This window comes from Sciurus vulgaris, assembly GCF_902686455.1.
Source record: "Sciurus vulgaris genome assembly, chromosome: 8".
NCBI classification, from domain to species: Eukaryota; Metazoa; Chordata; class Mammalia; order Rodentia; family Sciuridae; genus Sciurus; species Sciurus vulgaris.
In genome coordinates, this window is record NC_136468.1 from 105,488,353 (window position 1) to 105,513,355 (window position 25,003).

At 49.6% G+C, this 25,003-nt stretch overlaps 1 protein-coding gene across 1 annotated transcript in view; it reads left to right on the forward strand.

Moving 5' to 3' along the window:
- The first annotated feature begins 1,862 nt into the window (after positions 1-1,862).
- Positions 1,863-25,003, forward strand: part of ADCY1 (adenylate cyclase 1) — a 148,271-nt gene continuing 125,130 nt past the window's right edge. Inside the window, exons 1-2 of the mRNA XM_079149904.1 lie at positions 1,863-2,593; positions 18,847-18,996. Of these exons, the coding sequence (XP_079006030.1) occupies positions 1,955-2,593; positions 18,847-18,996 (789 nt within the window). The 5' untranslated portion in view covers positions 1,863-1,954. The remainder of the gene's footprint in view (positions 2,594-18,846; positions 18,997-25,003) is intronic.

Consider the following 25,003-nt stretch of genomic DNA (forward strand, 5'->3'; position numbering starts at 1 on the left):
CACACTTCTCTCATTTTCATGTCATTTGATCATCTTTGGACATTAACTTTGCTTTTATAAAATCATTAAAATATAAAAATATACCATTTAATAAGAGAATATACACTTTGATAAATGAACAATTTTGCAAACTTTGCTATTTGGGGACAAATGGAGACCAGGTGATGAAAGTGGTGCTTTGTCAAGTAAGGACAAATAGGCATTGGGCCAGGTCATTTCCCCAGTGTCAGCTGCTACCCTCCACAGGCTCTACCCCAAAGAGGGGAGAAGGACAACTGACCACAAAATGAGGCTACAGAGTGGTAGTTGTGAAACTTCCTGGAAGGTTAGGGACTGTGGGTCCTTCTCAGGACCAGGAAGGCTTCCCAGAGAAAGGCCACCTTCTGGAGAGGTCATTCCAGGAAGCAGAACCAGTTGGTCACCAAGTGTTTCCTGAGGGCCTTAGGGATGAGCTATTGGGTAGATGGGTTGGGAACAAGCTCCTACTTTAGGCAAAGACCATGAAGCATCATTATCCTCAACTCTGGTTGAAGCAGGTGAAAATAAAGTTGATAGGTGACCACTTTAACCCTTTTACAAAAATACGGCAATTCATGGAGCTCAGCCTAACATTAGTGCCAAAGAAAAAGGAAACACCACCAGTTTTCATCTGTTGGGCCCATATAACAGAATGTCGCTTTCAAGCTATTAGAATTCCTGGGGGCTTCTAAGATAAACCAATGCCTGGACAGAATCAGCTAAATCAGAGTTTCTGTATGGTGCTAGCCTCTGGTCAACAGTATTTCACCCGACCCCTAGTTCTTGGTTTATCCCCATGATCACAGAAGGGGCAACTACCCGGGATTTTCGCTAAAGGGGAACAGAAGTAGCTACCTCAGGGCTCCTACCTGAGCAACAAATAAGATACCACGCCTGAAGCACCAGCACAAAGTTCTCTACCTACAATAAATGTAACCCCCACACGCTAGCAGGATTGTCCCTACCATTTGCCCCCTGAAGATGGAAAATACCTCTTCATCACTTGGACATTCACCGTTTCTTTAGGGCAAACAGCATCTCTGTCTCATCTCTCATCTCTAATCCCTGCACCTACACCTCACATCGTGTTCGTTCCCTGGAAACAGCAGTGCTAGGACCCTATTCTGGCTTAGTTCAGCAACAGGAGTGACCCCTCAGACTGAACCTCAGGGGCTCTGCCTCTGGAACTTCATCCAGCCCCTCCCCGCACCTCCTCAACCACAGTTCCAGTCAGCTCCTGCACCCACACAGGAGCCCTGGAAGGACCCTCCATAAAAAGGGCTCCAAGTCTGTGCTGAGGGGCCTGGGTTCAAATGCCATAGGCCACTGCCACTCTCCTCCCCACTCTGAGGGGCGGGGGCAGGGTCCTCGGGAGTCGCTTCTTGGTTCCCGGGGCCCTGACTCTGGGTCTACAGTCAAGCATCGGCTCCTTTCGAGCGACCTGGTTTTATTTGGGGAGGGGGAACACATTTGGGACTACCACTCCGTCCACGAGGAATTTCAGCGGTTTTAGCGTCCCAAAAGACTCCCAGGGGGTGGGTTCTACTGCGCTCGGGTGGGGAAACCGAGGCTCAGAGGGACAAGGGAGGTACCCAAGGTCACGCGGCCCCTTTGGCGGGCGGGGACGCGGGACGCGGAGTTGGGACTTGGGCCGTGCGCATCCAGGACCGCGGCTCCCCGGGCTCGCCTGTCGCAGCGCGGTCGCCGCGGAGGACCGCGGCCGGGGCGCGGGCGGGCGCCAGTGCGCAGGCGCGGCGGGCGGGAGGGGACGCGCTCGGGGCGCGCGCGCTGGGCAGCCGGCGCCCCAACTCCGCCCGCCCCGCGCCCCGGCGCCTAGCCGCCCGCCGCCCGCCCGCCCCGGCGCCGCCGCCCGCGCCCCGGCGCCCCGGGCCGGCGAGGGGCGCGCCCGTAGCCGCTGCCGCTGCATGGCGCTGAGATGGCGGGGGCGCCGCGCGGCCAAGGCGGCGGCGGAGGCGGCGCGGGCGAGCCCGGGGGCGCCGAGCGGGCGGCCGGGCCGGGCGGCCGGCGCGGGTTCCGGGCGTGCGGCGAGGAGTTCGCGTGCCCCGAGCTGGAGGCGCTGTTCCGCGGCTACACTCTGCGGCTGGAGCAGGCAGCCACGCTGAAGGCTCTGGCTGTGCTCAGCCTACTGGCGGGAGCGCTGGCACTGGCCGAGTTGCTAGGCGCGCCGGGGCCCGCGCCCGGCCTGGCCAAGGGGTCGCACCCGGTGCACTGCGTCCTCTTTTTGGCGCTGCTTGTGGTCACCAATGTCCGGTCCCTGCAGGTGCCTCAGCTGCAGCAGGTCGGTCAGCTGGCGCTGCTCTTCAGTCTCACCTTCGCGCTGCTGTGCTGCCCCTTTGCACTGGGCGGCCCCGCCAGGGGCTCTGCCGGGGCGGCTGCGGGGTCGGCCGCAGCCGAACAGGGGGTTTGGCAGCTTCTTTTGGTCACCTTCGTTTCCTATGCCTTGCTGCCCGTGCGCAGCCTGCTGGCCATCGGCTTTGGGCTTGTGGTGGCCGCCTCGCACTTACTGGTCACAGCCACCTTGGTCCCAGCCAAGCGCCCGCGTCTCTGGAGGACGGTAAGTGCTGCCACGCGCCCCCCCTCCCCCTTCCATTTGGTCTGAGACACACCTGCTTGGCGGGACTGGGAGTGCCCAGAGTTGGGCGCGCTTTTTCCTACCCAGCGGGTGGGGAAACTGAGGTGCTAAATGGGGGGTGGTTGTTCAAGGTCACTCAACAAGCTGAGGATGCAGCTTGTTGGCACCCTCGACCTGGGCTTTTTCCTCCAGTACACCGTTCACAAAGCACCTCTGGGCGTGCGATGTGGAGACTCGAGACAGGCGTGGAGAGGGGGAGGATTGGCCAAGGTCAGGCGGCTGGTGAGCGTCCAGAAGGGGGCAAGAGCAGGATCCAGTACTCTTTCACTATACTCATCCCTACAGAGGGGTGAAAATGGGAAGGGGCGCGGGCCCCAAGCCGGATTCTTCCTCTGGAGTGCAGCCCCGGGCTCCTCCCTCGCTTACCTGGCGCATGTTTGGGGCTCACCTCTCAGCCCTGAGGACCCAGGGGAGAAAGAGTAGGGGGGAGGACTTTGCGGTCCAGTGTGGACCCGCCTTGGTCCAGAAGGAGCAGGATTTGCGAAGGTCACACACCTCCAGTTCTTCCCGCCCCACTTGGCGATCGCCCTGACCCTAGCTCCGCAGCGCTGGAACTTTGTCACTGTCTTCCCAGCTTGGCGGGAGAGGTGGTTGCAAGGGCAAGGACGCAGGACGTCTGACTCCTGAGGGCTCCTTTGAACTCTAGAGTCGTCTGTTCCTATCAGGCCACCCCACCCTGATGGGAGATGGACCAGGCGACTTTGCTCCCAGGGACTTTGGGAGCCTTCCCTGGTGTCCTCAGTGCAGAGGGATGGTTTTGTTTTTTCTCTGACTGCAGTTTAACAGGAGGGTGGTGTGAACCAGATGGGGTTGGAGATCCCCTCTGAGGAAAGAAGTGGTGTGTGTGGGAAAGAGAGAGAGAGAGAGAGAGAGAGAGAGAGAGAGAGAGAGAGAGAGAGGCAGACAGACAAGGGCCAAAGGGGGAAGCTTGACAGAAGGAGATTCTAAATTGGGCAAGAATAACGTGGTCCTGGGGGTAGGTGTGTGAGATAGTGTTTAGACAGTTTTGCTTGGGGGACCAACAGGACCAACCCCCAAGGAACTAGAAGACCTGGGGACCAACATCCAACACCTTACCCAAGTCCGTGATACCAGGGGCAACACTTGGGCAGAGGGGTCATGAGATGCACAACTAGGCACAGGGCGGGCACATCACTGGCTTGCAATTTAAGGCTAGAGAGAGACGGCATGTGCTCAAACCCATGGCAGAGAGCACAGGAAGGAAGAAGGAAGAATGTGTGGAGCAGAACTGGCAAAGAGGGGGTCGGGAGTGGGAGGAGGAGAGGAGGAGAAGTAGGGGTGAGGCCAGTGCTATAGAAGAGGGGAGGAGAAAGGCAGAAAAGAGAGGAACAAAACCATAGGACTGTGTGTGGGGGCAGGGTTCTCCAGCATGCCCCTCTACCGCCTCCTCTGGGCAGTGCCTGAGCCGTGTGTGACCTTCTGAGGGGGCCCTCCCACGTCTCTGCTCTTCTGTGTTTAGCCTCATGCTGGTCCTCAAAGCCATATTGTATCCACAAGATAACCTCCCCATTTTAAGCAGGAGGGAGGTCAGATGCCTGGGCAGCTAGGGAGTGGGGAGGGGGCCAGGGATCTCATCAGGCTGTGCTTCCCCTGTGCACATTTGGGAGTCAACAGGTGCTCATAAAAGGCTGTGTAATTGTTTTCTTTTAAAATAACTTTCCCATGCAGCTTCTAGGCATTCCTTTCAGAGAAAAGGTTATAAAAGAGAAAGGAAGTCTGCAATAGTGCCTTTGCCCCTCCTCCTGGTACAAGAGGAGCCCCTGTTACTCTGGGGGGAGGGTGGAAGAAAGCCTATTCTGGAAGCAAGGATTCTGAGGGAGCAGACACCTGCTACTAGCTCCCTGGGCAATGTAAACCCTTCCCTCACCAAATCTCAGTTTCCCCACCTATATAAAGGGATAGAAGTCCCTCTGCAGTGCAGTGTAGTCAAGGGGAAAAATCCATAGTGGAAAAGCACATATTGGAAATCTTCTGACACTTCTAAATCACTTTGGCCTCAAGAATGTTCCTGTGCCACACCACAGGTTATTGTATTCCTGTGCCACACTACAGGTTAGTGATATTGACAAATAGGTGGAGATCAATGCACAGCAACCTGTAGTGAGGAGGGGGCTAGATGATCCTTCAGGAATTTTGTTTTCTTCAAAATTCCAGGAGCCTGCCAAGTCTGTCCTTAATGAACTCTGCAACTTGGTGCTTGAGATGAAGGAGGAAGGTGGCACGCATAATAGGGAGCAATGGTGTTTCTGCTCCTCCTCTCTGCCTTACTGCTGCCTCCCATCAGGCCTGTCATCCTTCAGTGCACTCACCTGCTGATGGTGCTGCCTCCTCAACTCTGAACTCTAGGGAGGCAGGCAAAGGGTGGATGCCCAAAGAGACTGAAAGATGGACTGAATGAGCAAGGGAATCATGGAGGGGTGTTGTCCCTGCTGCGTGCACAGAAGGTTGTTGCTGAGCCCCATGAAAGCATTAGGAACTAGCTGTCTCCAGAGTCAGGTTAATACCCTTAGCAGAGATCCCTCAGATCTCAGACCCAAGTGCCTTCTTGTCAAGGATAGCCCTGAAGAGGCCTTGAAAAAGCCTGCACTTTACACAAGGACCTGGGTTCATTCAAGTCCCTGGACTGTGCAGTGGAACAAGTCTCTTTTCAGTCAGTGCCTGTCTGCAAAGAGGCTCTTGGACCTCCTTGCAGCATTCCTGTGCCACTTCTGGTACACTGTGCTCTGGGGATGTGGCCCCTATACTTTGGGGCATCTGGTTCCTCTTCCATAGAACCCAGGCCAGACTCAGGACACCGGGAGGTGGAGAGAACTCGAATCCAGGTACACATGTAGCTAGTACTAACTCCTCCCACAGAGGGGGTGCTTGATACTGAGGTCCTGTAGAGCACGGAGGTCTTTAGGGGAAATGGCCTTATTCCCACCCAGAGAGGAAGTGCCCATAACTGTGCCCTGAGTTCTTCTCTCTTCCAATCTCTTGCTTTCAGGCCACTCATTGTACATAAACAAATATATATTTTATATATATATATATAATATTTTATATATATATATATATATTTTTTTTAAATTGGCCTACTGTTGGAATTGATAGCATCTGGTTTAAAAGCATTCATGGGAAGAAGCCATCCAGGGTGAGCTGGAGAGCATGGGAATCGGTTGGGGGTGAATGCAGCACCCTGTGAGCTGTGGGACATTGTGGGTGGGGAGGAAGGGGGAAGGGGCTGGGCATGGTGATGATACCTGTTACTATAAGTCCTAATAGAGCCTCAGAGGGAGGAGGTGAGTTGTTCTCTGATGTTGACATGTTCAGGGTTACCAAGGGAGGGAGAGGAGTTGGTGGGGAAATAAAAGCAGGAGTGCATTAGAAAAGGTCCTTGTCCTGGAGTACTTGTGAAGGACAAAGGGAATCTTGGGAGAAGGGTGGCCTGGACCAGGCTCACTGGCTTAAGGCCCCCACCCCCTGTGGTCCCTCTTCTGCCCTGCCCACTCCTGTGCCTGGAGCAGAGAAGGCAGACCCCGCCTCTTCCAACTCTGAGTCTCCTCCCTATGCTACCTTGCTCTGCACCTCCCCCAAATGCTTGCTTTTTTTCCACTGTGAGTCAGGATTACTGCTATTATTTTTTTATTTTTGAAGTACCAGAGGTCTATGGCCTTGTACACGATATGTGTCAATATGGTTACATTTCAGTATAAAGGGAATATATTTCAGTTTGTGCTGAGTTCTTAACCATAGGCAGAATAACAGAAACCACAGTTATCACAGATGTCTGCATGACCCCATCCCTGCCTGCCAACAGAGCTGTCAGCATGCCCTTTTGGGGGGCTCACCATGGTTTTGGACGCTGTCCCTTTCCCTTCTCTGAGGGCTAGAGGTCTTGATAGGCTCCTGCAGGGGTGAAGTGGGGTGGTTCAGATGCTGACAGACCAGGTGGGCTTGTGAATGGGTGGATCTCCCAGCACCTCAGGTGTGCTGGCATAGCTGTGTGACCTGGGGCACAGGATGACCCCCATGCTTGTTTCCTCCACTGTCAATGGGAGCAGTTGTTCACTCTGTAGTTCTGTAGGACAGATGCATCTTCCAGATACCGTACGTGGATTGTCTGGCAGGCATTCCCCCTCTTGCCCGTGCCATCGGGGCTCAGTGGCATGGGAGCAGCCTCTTTACTCCCAGTAGCTGTTCCTAGCTGGTGACCTGCTAGTTTATCTCTGATTTAGTGAACCTGAACTGTCAGAGTCAGAGTGAAGCTGGTCTAGATCACATGCTAGGAGAGACCCCATGAATGCAGGTGGCAGTCCTCTGCTCTCTGCCTGCTCTATCAACTGTAACAGCAGGAGCAGGGTAGCTCAGTTAGAGGGACTCTATGGCTCTGATGGAGGTGGTATCCCTGTGGCTGGAGCCTGTGTGTGCTCATTCTGCCAGACTGGCCCTTTTCCAGCCAGCCAGGTAGCATGGGAGGCTGCAGTGGCAGGGCCCCAGTGGGGACAGGAAGAACAGTGTGGCCCTCCTCAGTGGAGACCCTGCTCCTACAGCCACAGACTCCTCTTTATCCCAGGGACTGAATGAGGCAAGGGGCAGAGTGTTCTGCTCTGCAGGATGCTGCTTTGCCTCCGCCGAGAATGTGAGTCATGTCTGCCTCTCTTCTCTTCATGCTTCCACACACATGCACACATGTCCACCCACACACACTACCATACACATTCTCACACAGACACTTCTACACACATGTCACATTCTTACACTTAAACACTCACACATGTGCATATACACTCACACATAGGCACACTCACACACTTTACACTTTTACATCCCCACTAGCATACATCCACACAAACTCCCACACATGCACACTCAAACCCAGTCTCACACTTACACATGCTCACACATGCACCCACAAATCCATAATCACAGACAAATCAATGCATGTTCACACTCATAATACTTGATGCACACACCCACACACACCTGTGTGTGTTTACACTCAATTTCACACACATCAATAAATACGTGCACGCTCATGCACTTACGATCTCACAACACTCAGGTACACATAAGCATACTCATAAACTAACCACACTTGCACATATACATCCACACAAACATACCCACCTGCACACTTACACTCATTCCTTTTCATACACCACACTTTTGTTAGTATGTCCCCCTTTATTTGTGTTTTACTCTGGCTTGAACCCAGGGCCTCATGCATCTAAGGCAGGTGCTCTGCCACTGAGGCACATCCCCAGCCCTTTTTATTTTGAGATAGGGTCTTGTTAAGTTGCCCAGGTTGGCTAGAATTTGGGATCCTCCTGCCTTAGCCTCCCAAGTATCTGGGATTATAGGCATGCATCACCACACCTGGCTACTATGCACCTGTTTTTTGGGGAGATGCAACTCCCACAATGGTGGTGTATGCCTCTAGTCTCAGGGGTGCCTGGGCTGAGAACCCAGCTGAGGTCCACCTCCTTCACCTCTAGTTCCATGACCTTGGGCAACCCTAGGGTCTATAGAATGAGGAGAACAAGCTTAGGCCTTGCCTGGATCAAGGAGATTGGGTGTGTCCAGGTGGAATTTGAGGGCCATGGGAGACAGTAATGAGGGGTAGGACCCCAGAACCCTGTGCGGGGAAGGGAGTGGGACCTACTGCTACTTAACCCAGACCAAGGTGGGCCTGCCTCCTCTGTCTCCCCCAGCCCATCTGCCACAGTAGTCCCGTCAGTTGTGTGAGGCCCCTTTGTTTCTCCTGTCCTCCTCCCTCCTGAGGCTTCTTCCTCTGTCCTCTGTAACTCCCTGTACCTTCTTCTCAGTCGGGCATCAGCAGCCTATGTGTTCTTATCTTAAAGGACCCCACCTTGTCCTTCCCATGTGCTGTGCAGACTCACAAGCCTCAGAAAGAGAAGGGGGGCCACCCCAGGGGCCAAGTTCTGGCTTTGCCCTGAAGGCAGCACAGAACCTGATGATCTTCTCCCTGGGTTGGAGGGAAGTAGGGCCTGCTTTGATCTCCAGCTGGGTATTTGCTCCGCCTTTCATCGGAGCTGAGAAGAAAGTTCAGAGTTGAGGACAGTTGTGCTACTTGATTTCCAGGATTGTGCAGAGCCCAATGCAGTGCTTGGGGTGGTGCTCTATGTGTGCATGCGCATGTGTGTGTGCATGTGTGCTCATTCGTGTGCCTGCTTATTCACATAGTGCAGTGCACAGGGATGCATGTTCTTGTGTGTCTCTTCATAACCATGCCCATGTGCTCACGTTTGTATGCGTTTTTTGTGCATGCATCTATGCATACATAATTGTGTGTGCACATGTGTGCAAAACAGTTGGTAATATTCAGAGGATCCCAGGGGCAGGTGGATAGGAAGCCACCTGTGGTATTATAGGGTCCCTTGATGTACCAGGAATCGTATCCCAATCTCTGAGCCCTGTAGAGGAGAAATTCTACCCTGGTAGCACATTTTGAATCTGAACACAACTTTTTGTTTTCACTCTAAAATACAGACCAACCCTTTTCTCAAGAGTACACTGTTCCCTTCTCCAAGTAGATTCTCTTGCCTTCAGAAGTGGCTTAGTGCTCATGCACATGCATGGTGCTTGGCTGGCCCAACTCCCTGGTGCCTGGTCACCTGAGTGCCCTTTTCTTAGCAACATGGTTCATTTGATTGATATCATGTCAAATGCTGTGTCTGGTGCATACCTGCTGCTTTGTCTCTGGGAGCACTGATGTTTCTGATAGATGGGATTTTGTTACTTGCCCAGTGGTCTGTGAGGCTCAAGGCACCACATGGCAAAGGATGGAGATGGGGGATGTACACCTGGGACAAGGAGAATGACCAGGTCATGCCAGCACCCTGCTGGGTTAGAATGTCTGGCTACTTTTTGCTGTCTGTCCTGGCTGTGGTCCTCAGGCTAGCTCTGTCTACCAGTCTCGATGGCCTGCTTGACTCTGTTCTTCCCTGGCAGCAGGCCTTGAACTGTCTTGGTAAATCTATATAATGCTCCTTTCTTTGGAAGGTGCCTCCCTGCCCCAATGTACCAGTATGTCCCTAGCTGGGTCTAGTGCTCTTAGCCTGTGTTTGGCATCCAGCCTTTCTAAGAGAAACATCACTGTGGGACACCTATCAGTCTGCCTGCCTGTACTATCAGGAGGGCTCCTTCTCAGTCTGTGGGGTAGCTGTGGGTTTTCTCAACTCTAGCATCCAACTCTTGGACATGGTGTTATTGTAGCAAATGTACATCTGAGTGAGTCTTCTTGGGAGGGTGGTGGAAAGTTTGAGACTCTGAGCAGTTGCTGGTGTGCATTGAGAGTGGGGGTAGCCCACTCCAGAACATCCTGCTCCTTAGGGGGAGCTGCAGCAGTGAGCATTTTGAGTGGTCACTGTAGATGTACACTGTGTACCTGCCAGTTTGGGGAACCTGTGCTGGAACCAGCCTGGTTATGCCATTCTTTTTTTTTTATTTTTAATTTTTTATTTTATTTGTTCTAATTAGCTGTACATGATAGTAGAATGCATTTATACATTTTGATAGATCATACATAAATGGAGTGTAATCTCTCATTTTTCTATCTGGTAATGCCATTCTTGGAAATGGTTAGTATGTTTCTCTTGGTGCCTTTGAGTGCATCCACCTAAAAGAGAAATAACCTCCTGTTAAGAAAACTTGTTGCCCTTCTAAATCAAAGTGAAGGATCTGAAAAACTGGCTCCTTCAACTTGTTTTCCATGACAGCTATTTTCTCCAATTCTGTGTACCCTGCTGTGTGAACGATGAACTGAATGATCACATTTTAGGAATCGTTGGTTTAGCCTAAAGGTTTCAAAGTATCTTTGATGTTTAATTTTTTTTTTTTTAAATCTACACTTGGACATCACAAATGTTTCCCTAGCACTGATCATGAGCTGGGTGCTGGCTTCCTTGGTGGGACCCTATGGAGCAGGCATATCTTGGGTATAGTTTGTTCAGAGGTCAGCAATATGTCCAGTAGTCTGAAGGGGTTGGGGCATGGAGACATCACAGATGCCATGGATGGGGGTGGGGCAGGCCTGAAGTGGGACTGTCAGAGGTCTTGGTAGGTGAGCTTGAGCCAGAGTCACCGTCTCTGTGAGGCTCAGATGGTCCTCTGGGAGGGTGTGCGTTGAGCTGTGGGGGGAACTGCTTGTCTCTGGTAGGAACTGTCCTGGTATGCTCGCTGCCTCAGGCCTTAAACCTGTCTTCTGAGTCCCTGCCCTTTGTTCCTAAATTTCCTGAGGTGTCCAAGTGTCAGCCACTACACACACGTACACCTTTTCCTCTCCCCCTCCTCAGGATAACGATCTGGGTGTGTCTGATGTGGGAGGAGAGAGTGGCGCTGTGAGGGAATAGATGGCAAGTGCAACTCTTGCATGAGGCCCTAACACTTGGGGTCCCCTTGGCATTGAGGGGCCAGGGGTTACCCAAGACACCCAGGGCCTGCTTCCCCAGGTCTGTGAGATCCATTTCTTCACAAGTCAGAAACAGGAGGTCTGGAGAATCCTCAGATTCTTTCTTTCTTTCTTTTTGTTATTAAACTTGTTTTTATTTTATTTTTATTATGGGAAATTTAAACATACCCCAAAGTAGAGAGATGGGTACAGTGATTCCTTGAGTACCCTTCACCAGCTCCAGCAATGATCAACATTCTGCCAGTCCTCTCTCAAATGATGCTAATTCTAAAACACTTATTAATTCAAAAACAGACAGCTAGCAAGCAATTAGGTTAATTTAAAAACACACTTGTGCACAATGTTGCAAAAGCAGCCAGTGTTCAAAGAAAATGACAGTACATTTACCACACAGCCATTGATGGACACCCACAGGCAGGACTGAAGGCCTGTGGATGAGGTGAGGGGCTGACCCCACCGATCAGACACCCAGGAGTCTGTGCAAAGCCCATGGTGGTCAGTGTATTTGTTATGTGACTGTGTCCACTGTGGTGTGGAGAGCAGTGTGCAGGATCAGACTCTTCTCTGGAGGTGGCCAAAGTGCTGTGTGCTAATGTGAGAAAGCTTCCTGGACAGGCTTTGTGTCCTGTCTGCGTGTGCCCTTCTGGCAGAGGCTGATCAGGGTCAGCCCACATTGGTTTCTTCATTCCCACCAGTGGTACAAATGCTGCCCAAGCTCTGTGTCCAAAGTGGGGGTAGCCCAGGCAGCTGTGGGTTGAAACTGGAGCAGGTTCAATGGTGAGATTTGCATATTGAGTAGGGTAATGTTAATTGGGGATGCTACAAGATGAGAAAGGACTACCCAGCCCAATCCAGGGATCAGGAGATCGCTAAGTGAAGGAGGGAAACCTGCAGACAGGCTGCCGAAAGGGGAGAGGTGAATGTGATCTTCCTAGAACCATGTGCTGAATGCATGGTGGCATATGTATAGTGGGGCACGTACTCATGCATGTGCACAAGCATGAATACGTGTGTGGAGCATGCCCCACCCATGGGCCAGGATGCATGGTGGGCAGGAATGGGGTGAGCTGAGTTCTTGACAGCCTCCAGCATGCTAGGAATGTAGGACTCTGTCCAGAGGTATGAGCAGGGGGATCTGCTAGGATGACAGGAGAGTCTGCTGTCAGGGAGACTCCAGTTGCATCCCAGTGTGAGTCGTGCTGGCAAGTGGTGGGTGGAGAGAAGTGGGTGGCCTGGGGCCCTCAGGCAGGAATTGGTGAAAGTGAGGAGATAGAGAGGGAGGTCAGGGGACTCACAGGTTCTGGACTGGGCAGTGGCACTTGCTACTGAACTGAATGTGGCACAGGGTAGGAGGGGTAGGTACCAGGGAGTGTGAGATGATGATGTCAGGTTGGGACAGGCCATTGCCTCAGGGATTGTGGAACATCTTAGGGAGATCAGGGTCAGGGCGGCCCCAGGTGCTAGTGCAGTGACTCTGAGGGGTCTCCATCCAGTGGCTATTCATGTCTGATGGTTTGTCATCTCATGGCTGTTCTGGAGCACTAGGTTTTCTGCAGGAAGCCCTGGGAAGGGAGTGCCCTCATCACACTTCCACATCTGTCAATGTGACTTGTCACCATGGAGCTGCTAAGATTGCTGCCAGGCTTCACCCTGATGTGTTTCTTTTTTATCTTACTTTTCTACATCTTGCTCTTTGAGAGGAAGCAGTGTGCCCAACCCACACTTAGGGAGTGGGGAGTTTACCTCCTGGAGGACGGAGTCCTTGTGGATGACTTGGAATACACCCAGGGTTTGCCTGTTTGTCTCTAATCCTTTGTTCACGTTTTATTCAGCGGTTGATTTCTATCAGTGTGGACTTGTGGATGTTTATTTTTTACTTTGGGTTGTAATCTAAAGCCTCTTCATTTTGTTGCTCAGATTGTTCCAGATCTGGCTACACAAAGCTCTTCCATCTGGCTCCTGTGTCCTCTAACACACCCCATCATTGTACGTGTGTGACTTTTTAAAAGCCCTTGCCTTACTTTGTGGCACTGCATGATGCTCCAGGTGCCTGTCATATGTTCTCTGCCTCAGCCCAAGAAAGGGACACTTCTTTCTTCTCTTGGAGATTTGTGTTAGACCATGATGTGGGCCCTGGGTGTCCTCATTGCTCCTGGGGCATCTTTGCTTCTGTCAGCAGACAGAGCTAGAAAATTCACACCCATGCATACTTTTGCAAATATTTGTGTTTGTGCCCATCCGTGTCTAAATTAAATTGAATATAAATTCATCCTGATGTCTCAGACTCTAACTTGCTACCTCATAGACGACTCTAGCTTCCTCCCTCACCAGCCTGCAATACCCTCCCACAGTGAGGAGCTGGCTCTGGTGATGTTTTGAGCTTGGTGCTCAAGTGCATAGAAAGGCCCTGCTACTCATGGGCCTCTCTCCTGGAACATAACTTGTGAAACCTCACTAAGCTGGTTCTTTGAGAATCCCTTCTTCCCCAGACTCTGCCTGCTAGGCAGGTCCCTTGAGGCTTCTGTGCTCATCTCTGCATGGGCTGGTTCACCCTATTGTGATGCCAGCCAGCCTTGCATCCTGTTGGGAAGATGACCAAATGTAGCATTCTTAAACTCTCACTGGCCTCTGTGAGGTGGGAGCTCTGCTCCAGGTGTTGGGTCTGCTCCCTCTCTGGGGCATTGTTTGGGTGGGTCCTGGGGCCACTGCAGAGGAGCACACAGGCATCTCAGTGCCAGGGAGACCTGTCTTCTCTCCTGCACTCAGTGTGTCTGTCTGCAGAAAGGGATCAGTGATCAGTGGGACAGAGTGGGGTGGGGGATGTAAGGGAGGATGGGGAGCAGTTCCCAGTGCTTCCCCCATCCTCATAGACTCGCAGCAGAGTGACTTTTCTGTGCTACACACTGAGCTTGCATCTGTCTGGGTGGAGCTCATCAGGAAGGTCTGTGACATCAGCTTACTCCTTGGTGGTTCACACAGAGCTTCCTGAGCACACTGGGCAGATGTTTTATTATGGGGTGGAACATGAGTGTGATGGTTAGACGGGGGATCAGAACCTAAGAAATGATAAGGAGAAAATTATAGCTGAAGAAGGAACAGGGCTCCATTGGAAGGAGAAGGCTGGGATGGTAGAGAGGGTGTCCACACTGAGACCAGCAGCTTGGGTCCTCTCTGCTCTGGGCTGCCATAGGGCCTCTGAGTACAGAGGTGGCATGCATACCACCTGGACCGGATTGCCTTTGAGGAAGGCCAGAATTGGGTCCACTGCTCCAGCAGCGACCAGTTAGCAGGGTGGGAGCCAGTCTTCCTTTCGCTCCAGTCTAGCAACTGGTGGGTCTTTTCCTTTGGGTCCACCTGGGAGCCTGGGGGTGGTCTGAAACAATTGGTCAGTCATCCCAATACACAAATGTGCCAGCTGTTATTCATGCGCCTGACTCCATTTTCCTGTACTGTAACCTGAGCCCATTGTGTTCTAGGAGGAAACCATGGGAAAAAGGAAGCTTAGATATTGACAAATTTCAAAAGGGAGGTTTTGTTCTTAATTATAGTTTTCATTAAGGGCTGGGGTCTGCCTGCCTTTCACTTTCGTTAGAATGTGGGTGGTATGCCTTTGTGCAGGCCCTTCTGCTGGCCTTATCAGCTCACCTGATAGCTTGGCTCCTTTCTCTGGCTTTGGCCCTTTCCAGACCTCCATGGTGTCCGGCGACTGGCCAGTTCTCCCTTCAGTGTCCATCTGTTTCAACAGTTTGCTGCATTGTACTGAGAAATGCTGCTGCCTCTCAGGCTCCACCTGCCCTGGCCTCTCCATCTTCAGCCACTGCTGTTGTCTTCTGTTCGGGGCAAGGGGAGGGTGAGGCCATGGCCCTCTGGGGTACTCTTGGTCATCTGCCTAGTGCCCTTGATGTCCATCCCAATTTGCTTTGGGGTCTGCAGCATCCCTGAAGTACTGTCCACCCAATGTTCCAACTCCAGGGCTATTGGGGGCAGCACACAAGGCTGGAAGGATTAGCAAAGTGTGTTCTTGCACCAGGAGAGCAGACTGCCATGGAGCCATCTGTAGGAGTGCTAAGTGTGTAATCAGAAATGCTGGTCAGAACTTTACCTCTGAGGGTTTTATTAGGACAGGGACAAATAGTGGAAACCACCAGGAATGTGACTGGAAGATCATGGCTATGTGAAAGAAAACATCCATATGCAGCAGTATCTTGTGTTTGTTAACAATTCAGAGCACCTAACACATTCTAAGATGCTCTCTGTCATGTTCATGGAAAAAGTTGGGTCTAAATCTCATCCACTCTGTGATGAAACTCAATAAAAAGTATGGAAAGAAAAGAGAAGTGGCTAATATTTAGGTTGCAGTGAGACAGAAGTTGGGAGTTGCGTGGATACGTTCAGGTCACAATGGCATGTCAGGGTCACAGTGGGATGTTAGGGTTACAGAGACATTTTCAAGGTTGATTGGATATGTTCAAGTCACAATGAGATGTTCAGGTCACATGAAGATGTTCAGGGTCACAGGCAGATGCCAAGTGATAGTGACATATGGAGATGTTCAAGGTCACAGATGTTCATGGTGGCATGGAGATGTCAGAGTTATAGAAAAATTTTCAGGTCACATTGAGATATTCAGGATCACAGTGTGATGTTCAGATTACAGTGAAATGTTCAAGATTGCATGGAGATGTTCTGGTCAGAGCACTGCTTGGGGTCACAGGTTAATTTTCAAGGTCACATGGGAATGTTCAGGGTCACAGATGTTCAGGTCATGGTGAGATGTTCAGGGTCACTTTGTACTGTCAGAGTCATAATGGAGATTTCAGTGTCACCATGATGACGTTCAGGGACCTGGGAGGAACCATATCATAGGGTGTTGCATTAGGCAACTTTTGATCATTCTGATAAAATATCTGAGAAAATCAACCTAGAGGAGGAAAGATTAATTTTGGCTCATGGTTTCAAAGGTTTCAGTCTATGGTCACTTGGCTCCATTGTTTCTGGGCCTATGGTGAGGCAGAACATCATGGTGGTAGGGTGTAGTGAAATAAAGCTGCTCATCTAACGGCAGCCAGGAAACCCAGACTGGAGTGAGGAGGCTGAAACTGTCAGAAAGGGGCTGGGGCACAAGGTATACCCTTCAAAGAACACCTCCTCCAACCAGACCCCACTTCCCAAAGTTTCCACCACCTCCCAATAGTGCCACAGGCTGGCAACCACGTCTTTAACACATGGCCTTTGGGAGTCATTTTAGACCCAAACCATAGCAGATGTCTTTCCACCCTCTTTGACCCTCTCTCGAATACCACCTGCCTACTGTCCTGCTGGAGGAGGCTGTGATCAGGGTGTTGACATCCAGGAAGAACAACCAACTAACTCTGCATTGTATGGTGTTGAATGTTAGCCCCACGTGAAGTGGGCACATGCCTCACTTCCCTGGAGGGTTGTGCTGTGCAAGGACCAGCTCTTGGGTGGCAGGGCGAGGTTCTTGTAGAGGATGGCCATTCTGTGGGGCCTGTGGATTCTTATTTCTTGTCCTCTCTTCTGGTCACCTCTTTGAGAATGCCCTAATGTGTTTCTAGAGTGCATGTGACTGTTGACCAGAGGATTGTATTTCCAGCCTTTGGGCACATCATTTGAGGAGTAAAAGAGTAAATTGAAGCACAATAAAAATTTAAAGAGTTGCATCAGGTGCAAGTCATGAATTGGAAAACACTGAACCGAAAGAGGTTTAATATTTTTTTTTTTCTTTTTGGTGTTGGGGGCCAAACTCAGGTCCTCGTGCATACTAGCTCAGTAGAGGGTTAATGTTCTGATAACAAAGCATTGAATTTAAGGGTGATTGAAGAAGCAAAATAAAGGAATATTCTTGTGGCAGTTATACTGTTGCTTATTTGATCTATACCATTGGAAAGCTCCTCAAAGCTGTTTATTGACTACTTCTGTTGGTTGAGCATATGTTCTATTTTCTTTTAGTATAGGTGTTCACATGAAACAGCTCAAGGTAAGGTTTGCCTGTGTTTGCAAATCAAGCCAAGGGTAAGGTCACTTATGAGGTCTGACTGTCTTTGTTGGCTCAGGGTGTCTTTAGGCCTGGTCCCCATTTTAATTTGCTTTAATAGAGGTTATCTCATACACCTCAAGTTCAAAGGTGCCCATATCCTAAATCTGTCTTCTTTCTGTGGACCTGACCCTGTCTCAGCTGTCCCACCTGCTCCCTGGCCCAGCATCCTGTCAATCGCCTGCAGTTCTCCTTCCCTATAGTTCTTCCTACCCAATCAGGGCAACTTCCCTGTTTCTCTTGAGAGTTATCTTGGTGGACACCTGCCCCACGTGCCACTATGTTTGTGTTAAATTTGTTCTCTGTTTAATAGTGTGTGGCACACAGTCGTGTCTCAGGGTTTTTGTGGCTAATCTGTAAGAAGCAGTGACATTTGGAAACTGTGATTTCTACTCCCTGGGGCGGAGGTAGAAATGCCAGGTTTAATCAGACATAGAAATTGTCCACTTTTGCAGCCAGGTGATAGACCCTTGTTTCACACAGTGCTTATAAACTATATTAGGTAGAGGGTGGGCATCCCCTGCCAGTGGGTAGGGCTACCATCCTATGTATCATTTGAGAGGTGCCTCTATGGAGTGCAAGACTCGGGACAGACCACATGAGGCATCCTGCTGGGGCAGCCATCAAGGCTGTAGTGTGGGTTCTGAGCCTAGTCCTGAGTCCACCATGCCTGGGGGTGTGATCGGGCAGGGAAGTCCTCTTTGGCATTGCCAGTTCCTGTGAAATTCCATTCTTAGTCCTGTAAGATCTCAACTAGAGCTGAATCAGGGCCAGAAAATCATACAAGCTGCATTCTTGGGGTCCTTTTTTTAACCAAAGCACAGGGCATCCCTTTTGGACTGTCTATCATTGCAGGCCTTGGAGCTGGGCCTCTGCAGGATTCTCCTCAGCGGGGCCTTTAAGATCTGGGAGAACAGGAGATAGACCTTAGGATGCAGTTTCCTTATCTTGTGTTGGTATTTACCTCATGGCCAAGTCAACATTCTGGGTTTTATTTTTGTCAACTTGCTTTCCCTGAATCCTTCTGGAGCATTCCTTGCAGTCTTTGTGAACAGTCACTCTTCACATTCATATTTTCTAGGTATATTACTTTTCTGGGGCTGTCATAACAGTGACACAGAGTGAGGTCTTAAATAACAGAAATTTACTTTCTTACGGTCCTGGAGGCTGGAAGTAGAAGATCCATGTGTGGGCAGGGTTGGCTGCTTCTGAGACCTCTCCCCTTGGTATGTAAAATGGCATCTTCTCTCTGAGGCCTTCTCTGTGTCTTTGTCTTAATCTCTTTATAAGTTCACTAGTCAGATCAGATCAGGACCCACCCTAATGACCTCATCTTACCTTGGTTACCTCTTTAAAGACCCCAGCTCCAAATACTGTCACATTCTGAGATTCTATGGGCTAAGGCTTCAACATAGGAATTTTGGCAGGGCAAAATTCAGCCCATAATGTTAGACTTGGATACCACTGAATTCTGTGACATGCTTTGGCCTGTGCCATCAGCCTGGATGGACAAAGTGTGTACTTCCTGCCCCTGATCAGCTCATAGCCTACTTCCTGGTATGTGTGGGCAGCACTGCAGAGGTCCCTGATGGCTGTGGTGGTTACGGGGCTGGATGTGGGGTGTTAGGGAGTCTCTGCATGCTCCAAGGATGGCTTCTACATGCTGCATCTATGCTTTTCCTGCAGCTTGGCGCCAATGCCCTGCTCTTCGTGGGTGTGAACATGTATGGCGTCTTCGTGCGGATCCTGACTGAGCGCTCTCAGAGGAAGGCCTTTCTGCAGGCCCGGAGCTGCATTGAGGATCGGCTGCGGCTGGAGGATGAAAACGAGAAACAGGTCAGTGGGAGCAGGGTGGACCTACCCTTTGGCCTGTCCCTGTCCCTGTCCTGCCAGGCTGTGTGGGCTTCAGGAACCTGGGTCAGTCAGCCAACAGGAAGCAGCTGTGGTTATGGAGGGGAGGGAGCTCTCCACCTTTTTTTCTCCCTCGGCCTCAGTTTACCTCTTGATGACAGGGGCTACAATTCTTATTGTTAAGTGTGGCATGTGGGGCTGTGGAGGAGACACCCTCCATATTTTATAGGAATCTAATGGATGGGCAGCCTGAACCTGCTGCTCCTACAGGGGCCGAGTTGCTTGGGAGCCATGGGATAGTGATTGGGGGTGGCATTTGGGTGCATTATCTCCCTGATGCAGCTGGGAACGGTTCACCTGGCCTTGGGAGGATGAACCTGGTCCTGGTCACACGCAAGTGAATGTGAATGTGCAGCTGGTCCTGAGCTGCTGGCCTGAGGGACCCCCTTGGCAAGGAGCTGAGGCATGTACCAACTCTGGCCTTGGCTGATTCCTGGGCATGCTGCCTTTCCTGGGGATACTTGGGAGCTATACAGGAGTCTTGGTGGTCACAGTGGTAGGCTCCCTAGTATGACCTGAGCACCTTCCTTGGGACTCCTTACTATGGCCTGCTGAGGCAGCATGACTGTCACTCTGTTCTCAAGATTAAACAGGCTTAGGGAAGCTGCACTTCAGTCCCACTCACCCCCTGTTGTTCAGCACTGTGTATTTTTGCATGGGGCTCTGCCCACAAGGTGGACCAGGTAAATGTGACCCAAGTGATTCAGGGTGAGGTCTGGAGCATTATGGCTTCTGCACTGGGAGGATCCAGATTTCTCCCAGCTGGGGGCTCACAGACCCTCTGCATACCAGTGCTAATGTCTCAATTGTGTGGTTGTCAAGGCAGCGGGAGAAGACAGTATCTAGTTCTCAACTATATTCTACTTTTGTTGTAAATATTATTATACTTACTGTAAATTTAAATACATGCACAATCATTTTTTTCATATATATGCCTTGTAATGAAGCCTACTATTTCTGGTAAAAGTTGAATATAATTGAGGAATAGATCACATGTACATTTAGATTGTGTGTTTGGACATGTGCATGGACCAGTGTGTATATGTGTGCGTGCATCCTTGTGGATATGCATGTATGGATATGTGCACATTTTCCTTTGTACACATATGCACACATATGTCAATCTGACTGTGTGTGTTCATATGTCATGTGCATATCTATGCATGTCTGTATGTCTATGCGGCTGCATGTGTACGAGTACATGTATCTCTCTATGGGTATGTGGGATCTGTGTACATATATGTGTGTGTGTTATATACTATATGTGTGTGCATATGTGTGTAAATTGTGCATCTTCTGAGACTGTGTCCTGAGCATTTGGCCAGAGTTCATCACACTGGTAGCAATATCTTCTTGGTACTTTCTAAGAAATGCTTGACCCTGTTTTTAGTTCCTCTGTGAGATTCCAGAAGTGAATCCTTAGAAACCCTGTTTTTCCCTTAAATGATATCCTCTGCAGTGCTGGAGAAAGCAGGCTCTTTTGTGGGTCATCCTTGCGTGTATTTCTGAACCATCCTTTTCTTTTTCTCTGATCCCCTGCCATCTCCTTTTCAATACCTTCCTTTCCTACTTCCTCTCTTTTGTCAATTTTCATTTCTTTCTGACTTTTGCTTGCCTCCCAGTGTGTTCTTTTTTTTTATTTAAAAAAATCTTCTCGTACCCCTTTAAATCATTTTGTTTTTATTTATTTATTTTTAAATTAATTTTTTGATTAACATCTTAATCGAATATACTTATCAATGGAGTTCAGTGTGACATTTCAACATGTGCATGCAGCAGCGCCGATTCCATCAGGATAGTTAGCATTTCTCCTTCTTGTCACTTCTTTATGTTGGGAGCCTTTGAGTTACTCTCTACTAGGTCTTTGTAAAATGTATAACAAGTTGTGAAATGTAATCACTCCACTGTGCTGTGGTACACCAGAACCTACCCCTTCTATCTAACTTTGTTTCAGTACCCATTGCCCAATCTCTGTCCATCCTCCCTGCCTCTGGTAATTACTCTGCTATGTTCAGGCTGACTTTTTTAGCTTCCACATATGAGAGAGATCATCCTGCAGTTGTCTTTCAAAAACAGCTGCATCTTTTCACTCAATGTCCATCCATTTTGCTGCAAATGACAGCATTTCATTCTTCTTTATAGCTCAGTAGTACTCCATTGTCCACATTTTCTTTATTCATTCATCTGTGGGTGGGCACCTAGGCTGATTCCATATCTTAGCTATTGTGAATAGTGCTGCAATAAACTCCTCTAGCCATTGCTGCTTGAAGGTGTAGCTTTACTTCGTTTTCTAGCAGTCCTGGGAGCAAGGGTTTATTTCTTAGCTCTACAGATGAGGAAGACTAGACTCAGGCAGGAAATTTCAAAATGGTAAATGTCACCCAGTCCCATTAATCCAGCTGAATGCCCTTCTTTTCAACGTTTTGTCTTTATGTGTATTCTTTTCTCACGTATTGTCATCTTGGCATATGGAATTTTATTTTCTACATGACCTCACAGTTTGCATAGGTGTACCCACTTGCATTATAAATGTGATTTGAATCAAGTTTCTTCTTCGCCTTAGTGCATATGCTCTAGTGTTCTGAGCTTCCGATATTTAGATGCCATGCTTTCAAAACGTTTTTCTTCTTGCACATCTGTATTCATCTAGATTTGAAATATTCTTTCAGTTACATCGTTAGGTGAGTGATTATGACCTGCTGCTCTCCCAAGTTCCTGAGCGTTACTCCTTTATATCTTTAAGAAGTAGTATCTGATTACACTGTCCTCCCTGAAAGGCTAGTTCTCTGTGTGGGCCATGCCATCAGCAGCCTGAGGGAGCCTGTTAAAAATGCAGATATCATGCCCTTACCAGCCTGAGGGTGGGAAAGACAGGCCCAGGCCCAGGGAGGGTTGGGTTCTGGTGAGCAGCCAGCAGTGTTCGGTGTGGAGTCTGATTGTCTTTCCCACCCCCTTTCCTGCCTCCCATTCTCTCTCTCTTTCTGTCTTTCTCTCTCCTTCCCTTTCTCTCTCTCTCTCTCTCTCTCTCTGTTTCTGTCTCCCTGTCTCTGTTTCTTTGCATCTTTGTCTCTGTCTCTCCATCTCTGCTCCTGCATTTCCCTGTTTCTCTTTCTCTCTCTTTCTTCATACCCCTCTCTCTGAATCTTTCTTCTTTTTGTCTCTATCTCTCTCCCTATCTCTGCCTCTCCATTTCCTTCTCTTTGTCTCTGTCTCTCTCTCCCTGTCTCTGCCCCTGCATATCCCTGTATTTCTCTCTCTGTTTCTTCATATCCTTCTCTCTCAGTCTCTCCCTGTCTCCATCTCTGTTTCTCTGTGTATCTCCCGTCTCATCTCCCTATCCTGCTCTCTGTGTCTGTTTGTCTCTGTCTCTCTCTGTGTTGGACTGTGGCCCCTCCTGCTCATCCTGTCCCTCTCATTACTGGTGCCATCCTTGCCACCTCCTGCTCATGGTCTTATTTCTCTGTGAATTGTGCACTTGACTCTCATAGGAGCTGGGTACACAGCTCTTCCTATAACAGAGAGGTGACGCTCTGTCCACAGCCCTGTGCTTCCCCAATCCATTTTGGCTTTTCTTTGTATGGAAATTCAGTCCTTGGTGTTTATAGTTTCCTTCATGGTTTTCTCTGTTGCCTCAAAGTGGAACTCACCCTGCTTCTGGGAGGGCATCTGGGATTGCACTTGGGTCCTGGAAGATCTAGGCAATGGATCCCAGTCCTGGGAGGGGTCTGTGTCTGTGCAGGAGGTGAGATGTAGGACAGAGTTCAGAGGGACGAGAAGGTGAGGCCTGAGTAGGTTGAGACTCAGGGAAGCAGCATGGGCAGAGAGCCCAGCTGGGTGCTCTGTGTGTGGTGCTTTTGGGGCCTTTGGTGGCCTCATCTGGAGCAAGGTAGCCCTAAAGGTGGATCAGGAAGTAGGTCTGGTCCCGAGTGTCTCTTCTGTGGGATGACTTTTCTCTCAGTGGCTGTATGGCTGCTAGGCCCTATAAAAGGACCCCTGCCTGACACTAGTGGGACAGAGGCATCTGGACATGTTGGGAGTCAGTGCACCTATGAGAACCTGAAGGCAGGGGAGCAACTGCACTGGGGGAACTTGGGGGCTTCTTTTCTCCCTTCCCTGGGGATAAGTGTGTAGCTCAGGGTGCCTGGCAGAAAAAGGGCTGTGCTCAGTTCACAAAGAAGAGCACTCCTCTAACCAAAGAGGTGAAAGACCTCTACAATGAAAAGTACAGAACATTAAAGAAAGACATTGAAGAAGACCTTAGAAGATGGAAAGATCTCCCGTGTTCTTGGTTAGGCAGTATTAATATTGTCAAAATGGCCATACTTCCAAAGGTGCTATACAGGTTTAACGTAATTCCAATTAAAATCCCAATGACATTTCTCATAGAAATAGAGAAAGCAATCATGAAATTCATCTGGAAGAACAAAAGACTCAGAATAGCCAAAGCAATTCTGAGCAGGAAGAGTGATGCAGGAGGTATCACAATACTAGACCTTAAACTCTACTATAGAGCAATAGTAACAAAAATGGCATGGTATTGACACCGAAATAGACAGGTAGACCAATGGTATAGGATAGAAGACACGGAGACAAACCCACATAAATACAGTTATCTCATACTAGACAAAGGTGCCAAAAATTTACAATGGAGATAAGATAGCCTCTTCAACAAATGGTGCTGGCAAAACTGGAAATCCATATGCAGTAAAATGAAATTAAACCCCTATCTCTCACCCGGTACAAAACTCAACTCAAAATGAATCAAGGGTCTAGGAATTAGACCTGAGACCCTTCATCAAATAGAAGAAGAGCACTCCTCCCAGGGATGTGCCTCAGCCTGGCTGTGCTTCTGCAGCCAGCACTAACCACCTGTGCCTGCCAGGGGGAGAGCAAGGGGCGGTTGTTCTGAGATGCAAACTCCCGCATTAAAACTCCCTTGTCCTGTCCCAGGGATTTGATAGAACAGATGAGAACCACTGAGACAGCAGTGGCCTGGCCCAGTGCTGCTGGTAAGAACTGCAAATGGAGGTCACAAGGCCTCAGCCCTTCTTCACTCTGTTTACAGATTGGATCCCTTGACCCCATGCTGGAATTGTTGTTGCTTGCTGCACCTTAGGCCTTGGTGAGAACCTCCAAGAGCCCGGGGTGATGCTGACATGTTGGAAATTACCAGCCAGGACTGCGTCTGGTGCTATACTTTTTGCTCATTTTTTCAGCATTGCCATGAAGAGAGGCATGTTTGATACAACCATCAGGAACCTTTGCCCTCCATTGTTTATGCTGACAGCCGTGTGGCTGCCTTGCCTTCAGCCAGGCTGTGTTGGGGTCCAGCCCTTCATCTGCTGAGGTGTTTAGGCCCAAATTCTTATGTCATTTCAGGCCGTGAGCCCTCCACCAACATTCGTCAACATAAAATAACAACACCGCTTTAAAGACAATGAGAAAATAGTCTATTCAGAGGCAAATGTGAGTGATCCTGGTCCAGAAAGACACATTTGAGTTACCCTGAATGATGTGTTCTCTAATGAAAGAGGTTTTGTGGAACTTTTATGATCAAAGAAGGCCATGAATAAATTACATTCCATAAATCTTTTGGTGGGGGCAGTAGGTAGGTGGGCTTCAGCAAAGGGGGGAATTTCTTCCATAGGTTTCAGATGTTATAGCATTCTTAGATTTGGGGTTGGGGATGCTGGAGGGCTGCTAAGCCTAGTGATATATATTTCAAGAGATTTATCTAATTGTCATTTGGAGGTTAAGCCATGTACAAAGGTTACAAGTAAATGACTCTTTCTAAAGGCCCTAAGATAGCCCAAGATAATTTTGGTTCTCAACCTGTAACAATCCATCTCTTCACAGTCACCATGCTCTGCTCAGTCAGGATCAAATATTCCACAGGGTCTTTAACATAAAGATGGCTTCCTCAGAGAACTCA